Below are 5,621 nucleotides of genomic sequence, written 5' to 3' on the forward strand. Positions count from 1 at the left end.
AGAGAGAGAGAGAGAGAGAGAGAGAGAGAGAGAGAGAGAGAGCGAAAGCGACCGAGGAACTTCCCTGTGCGGGGGCGGCGGCGGCGCCAGGCGAGCACACGTTGCAGACAGTCCGGCGGTGACATTTCTGCAGACACGGAAGGCCTTGCGGTCAGACACACGTGCCCTGGCGGCGGCCCGGCCCTGCCGCTCCGTTTGGGCCCCGCCGCGCCGCCGCCGTGGCCGTGGCCGTGGGCCCGTCCGCGCCGCGCCGGCCGGGGCCCCTCCAGAAAACGAATCGACAGTGAAGGGGCGTTCCCGGCCTGCCTTGTATGGCTTTCCCGAAGCTCACCCGACCAGCCCGGCCGGCCGCCGGGTCGCCGCGCCACGAAGTAGTGCACTCACTCCGGGCGGCCGGCCGGCCCGCCAGAAAGCATAAAAGGAAGCGAGATAACTCGTCCGCAGCCAGAGTGTGAGAAGCACACGCGGGCGAAGCAGGTGAGAGAGATGCGCGCCCTCCTCATCGTGTCGGCCCTCGCGGCCCTGGTGGCCGCCTGCGCCGCGCAGCAAGCCGAGCAGTACCGAGGGTGAGTGTCCGCCGCCTAGTGGGGCTGGTGGTGTCCCACACTGCAAGAAGTGTAAAAGTGGCTTGGGCTACTACTACTACTACTACCACTGTTCGCGAAGAAATTGCCCTTGGGCCTTTCACAAATTACGTAGCTTTTTTTTGTCCCAATTGTTGACCCCACGGTCGCCATCGTCACACCCAGTCGCACGATTTTGACTCACCCCACCCCCCTCTGTGACGTCACATTTTCCCATACAGACTCACCGAATGGCGCGCCTCGTTCGAAAATAGTGATTGTTTTATCATCGCGAGGAAAGGCGCGGAGTTCAGTAGCGGCGTGACGTTACAGGGACCACGACCCCTTCCCCATTCTCCCGTTGTCACAACTGGTCACAGATTCGCCTATCCAACCCCCCTTAAAAGTGTGACGTACTGGCCCCCTACCTCCCCAACTACACCGCGGTGCTCTCCCGTAATTGGATTTGGAGTCTTTCCTCACTCCTTTCGGTGAGCAACAAATGGTTTTCGAAGAGGCTGCTGCGTGCGCTTTGTGCGTTTGACTGCTGCCGACGCTCCCGGCCCCGGTCCTCCCGTTATAACGACCATTCTCATTGTGACGTCAGGTCGGCGTCAGGCGGTGCGGCGGCGGCGGTTTCTGTTGCTATTCCATATCAGCTGAAGAGGCCGGATGCATTTGAAGCGTGTTTTAGCCGACGTACTCACGATGGCGCCGGGCACATTCGCGGAGCAATCGTCACTGAGACGCGCTTCATCCCGATTTTCCAAGTTCTACCGTCAGAATACCAGTCGGCTCCTCTGCCTCTGGCTCCGTGCGCGTGGACCCGTGAAGCTGAGGCACACGGTTGGCGGTTGGCAGGCAACCCAACGCATGGCTGCGTTGCGGATTTGCCTACCCACTCCCCCGTCCGATTCGATGCCCGCACTTTCCCGCTTGCTGCTGTTGGATTATGAACAATGGCGAATGACTCACAATTCTCCTAAGCATATTCATGCGTGTATCTTTTTACATTTAACTGTAGCGACCTGTTAGAACGGGACGCGGCCGGGCGGCCCGCCGGGCCACCTTTGTTGTTTTTCGCGCTCTCTCACTCTTGTAAAGGTCGCCCACAAGCACAAGACCGTCTCTCTCGCTCACATTCACGCAAAAGCGACTAATCAGGCCTTTCTGTTCAGATGGAAGCTGGTGGTGGCGCTGCCGCAGGACGCGGTCCAGGTGGACGCGGTGAGCGCCGTGGGCGCGTGGCGCGACGTGGACATGTTCAACCACCACGTGCTGCCCGGGGGCCAGGTCACGCTCATGATGCCGCCCGGGCGCCTCGCGGCCGCGCAGCGCGTCTTTGACGACAAGGGCGTCGCCTTCCGGGTCACCAACGACGACGTGCAGGAGTACGTGAGCCGCTGTGGGGGAAGGAGTGTTGGGGCGTTTATAACGTCATACGTCGTTCGTCGTTTTTCGAAAATAACAATCACTTGAGCAGGTCCGTGAACGCCGAGGCAGCCGCCCAGCAGAGCTCGCTCCTCGCCCGCGCCGCCAGCGCCGTGCCCACCTACGACCGCTACATGCGGTACGCCGAGGTAAACTCAAATAGCAGAGGTCCAGGTAGAGTCAGGCTGCTTCACTGGCGACCTCTCTAGCTGGAATGCCACTTTTCACACGGTAATAAAAAAAAGTTCCTTGAATTTCAAGACTCGGTCTTGGATGTCAAGGGCATTCTCCCTATGAGCTCGAAGACTGGGTCTTGAAATGCAATAAACTTATTTTTTTACAGAGTGTACTCTCACAACTAACTGCACTTATCCCCCGCAGATCCAGCAGTTCCTGCAGCAGACGGCGGACGCCTACCCACACCTGGCGACGCTCGAGCAGGCCGGCAAGAGCTTCGAGGGCCGCGACATGACGGCGCTGCGCATCTCCAAGAACGGCGGCACCTCCGCCAGGGCCATCTTCGTGGACGCGGGCATCCACGCGCGCGAGTGGATCGCGCCGCCGGTCGCCATCTACCTCATCCAGCAGCTGACGCAGCAGGCCGAGGCCAACGACGCGCTGCTCGACGGGCTCGACTGGTACATCATGCCCCTGGTCAACCCGGACGGCTACGAGTACACCCACACCAGGGTCAGCGACGCATCCAACTAACTCTCGTATTATTATCATCACTCACACCCATTTCGGAAGTTTTAACGTGTTTTCTAAATGCAGGACCGATTCTGGCGCAAGAACCGAAGCACGCAGTCGAGTAGGTGGTGCCCGGGTACGGACGTGAACCGAAACTTCGGCTACCACTACAAGCGTGAGTTACATGTTTAAATACTAGCTCTTAATTTACTGGTTTTGCCAATTCCTTCCGCTCACTGCTCGTCCATGCGTTGTCCCAGAGGCTGGCACGAGCGACTACCCGTGCGACGAGACCTACGCCGGCCCCAAGGCTTTCTCAGAGCCGGAGGCTCGCAACTTGAGGGACTACATTCTCAAATGTCAGGAGAGGGCCAACGGCAACGTCAAGATGTACCTCACCCTGCACAGCTACGGCCCGGTGAGTCTTGGGCGCAGCAGAGACGTTTTTTGTCAACACCTTTGTCACTGGTCACTCATGCTCTCCGTGGCGTCATTGTGCAGATGATCCTCTACCCGTGGGGGTACGACTTCAACCTCCCCGACGCACCGGATAAGGATGAACTGGTGAGCATTCCATCGTACTCGGCGTTACTTGTGATTGGAAAGGAATCCCTCGGCCTCCGCGGCGGCAATGCCACTTCCCTATAGGGTACCCCGGGGCTCGGCTTAACCGGAAGGAGAAAGACGAAGGGATCTTTTGTTGTACTTCTTCCGGTCTAGCTGAGCCCCGCTCGCAGTGTGTGTGACTCTGTGTCGGCTGCCCACAGATCTCCATCGCCAACGAGGCCAACAAAGCCATCATCCGGGCGGGCTCCGAGCCTTTCGTGGTGCAGAACAGCGCAGGCCTCTGTGAGTATCAAATATACGCTCCGAACATAAACCGCAGTTATTGAAGTAGATATTCCGTACAAAGCACCGATAAAATTAACGTCCGCCAACGTCGTCCTCCCTGTAGAGAGGCAAAAAGAGAGTAGCGCTGGCTGGGCTGGGGCTTGGCCAGAGAATGGCCCATTCGTTTGTTAATGATAACTTTGTGTTGCGCAGACCCGGCGGCCGGCGCGAGTGACGACTGGTCCAAGGGGGTGGCTAACATCGCCAAGGCCTACACCATCGAGCTCCAGGGCGGCGGCTCCAACGGCTTCGACCTCCCCGCCAACCGCATCCTTGGCGTGGTGCAGCAGCTGTTCGAGGGCATGAGGGTCTTCGCGGCACGCGCCAAGCAGCTCTAGATACAACGGTTGTCGGTGACAATCTTCTATTTTCTTACAACGTTGAGGAAACGGTAAAACTCCAAGCTGTGAGCTGAGAAATTAACCCGCCGATTTTGATTTTGTGTTTCCGCATGTACCTGAGTAGTTATCACCAAGTGATAAATTTATAATAAACCAGTAGTACGTAGTATATTTTGAATTTGATCGACTGCCTTTCGCGTGGACGTTGTCGATAGATCCTCGGTTGTGGACCCGCTGGCTGTGGGTTGGGGTGGCGCGGGCATCCACCGCACAGCCGAGGGGAGCAGGGGAGAGGGGGGGGGAGGGCTTTGTGGGTACCACAAATAGCCTTGCTCGCACTGGGGCGGGGAGGAGCGTGGAGATCATAGGTCCGGAGATCACCTCACTGTGAAATTGGGCCTGCAGAGTCGTAATTAATACCACGATTGGTGTGCGCATCTATCTGTCTATCTGGCCGATGCCGATGGCGTCCACCCCCGTCTCGTCTGTGGGGGGCGGGGGTGGCGTTGCGTGATAGGGGTGGTGGTGGCGGCGGCGGCGGCGCGGCGGCCGAGCTTGACAGGCTCTGACCAAGGTGGGCGGTGTACGCTGCCGAGGCCGAGGGCCGTCAGGTGGGACGCCCCCTGCATACGAGATTCCGGCCCGGGTAGGGATTCAGAACAAATTTCACTATGATCGTGGAAAAGTTGCGGCGAGTTGCTCTCCCCTTGCCCCTTGCAGCTCTCCTCTCGCTTCTCCCGGACGCTAGCCGCCGCGGCTCCGTCCGCGCCCCCTCGCGACGGAGGGAGCCAGGCGGCCGCAGATTCTGTCAGCGATATTCGGCTTTGAAGTCCGCAAAGGAGTCCGCCGTGCTGAGTAGGCGCAACACGTCAACACGCTCCGCACCACACTCCCCAAGCGGGTCGGCGCGGGCCTAGCCCCCCCCCCCCCTTCCAGCCGTGCGTGCTAGTCCATGCGGCCGTCTCTTTTTCTCGTCAATTCGCCGACCGAACTGTACATAGTACGGAACAAAGTACCGAGAAGACAAGAAAATTAAAAACAAATTAAAATATCGCTGAATTGATTCTCCTTTTTACTTTTCCGGTAGTTTGAACAATAAGCATAGGTTGTTTATTGAAAGATTAAAACCGATTCAAACTCAAGTGCTATTGTACGAACACAGCACTGGACCGCTTGCCTGGTAGGTAGGCAAAACCGGCTAGGATGTACACGTCTGTATGGCGGGTTGGCCTACCCTACCCAGTATCAGGGGTTAAGAGGGGTCTCCTACCTACAGCACAGCATATTTGAACTTTTAATTTCAATAACCAACTATGGTAGTGTTATGTTTGCCTCATTTACCCCTTTTTTTTATAAATCAGAACATGGAATATGGTGGTGCACTGGCAAGATGTCTGTAGAATACTACACGAACAACTTTCTCATAATGAGTTCTCATACACCTACAGGTTAAAAGATTCACATGTGATTGACATGCTTTGTGTATTCAGTTGTGATGAAAAGCAAGTTGAAGGAGTCAGTGTAATCATATGTAGCCCCTAGAGTAGTGCTGTGAGCCCTCCAGCCATGTCGCTGAATTCCTGCAGTCACAAGTTAACCGGAGAGAAGCGTAATCACCATAGCTCCTAAACTAAAAGTCCATGTCGTAACACTTTCCAGGATAAATTAGAGTACCTTGAACATATTTTTTTTCATTATAAATGAT

The 5,621-nt window shown here is 56.7% G+C and overlaps 1 protein-coding gene across 1 annotated transcript; it reads left to right on the forward strand.

The window, feature by feature from the left end:
• Window positions 1-403: 403 nt before the first annotated feature.
• LOC113202670 (carboxypeptidase B-like) lies at window positions 404-4,085 on the forward strand. Its single transcript, XM_026417020.2, has 9 exons — window positions 404-566; window positions 1,742-1,954; window positions 2,047-2,143; window positions 2,376-2,684; window positions 2,769-2,859; window positions 2,945-3,102; window positions 3,186-3,248; window positions 3,452-3,533; window positions 3,729-4,085. Exons 1-9 carry the CDS (start codon window positions 487-489, stop codon window positions 3,911-3,913), a joined length of 1,278 nt encoding a protein of 425 aa, XP_026272805.1. The 5' UTR covers window positions 404-486; the 3' UTR covers window positions 3,914-4,085.
• The last annotated feature ends 1,536 nt before the right edge of the window (window positions 4,086-5,621 follow it).

Source organism: Frankliniella occidentalis, unplaced genomic scaffold, assembly GCF_000697945.3.
Source record: "Frankliniella occidentalis isolate FOCC.00 unplaced genomic scaffold, Focc_3.1 Scaffold693, whole genome shotgun sequence".
NCBI classification, from domain to species: Eukaryota; Metazoa; Arthropoda; class Insecta; order Thysanoptera; family Thripidae; genus Frankliniella; species Frankliniella occidentalis.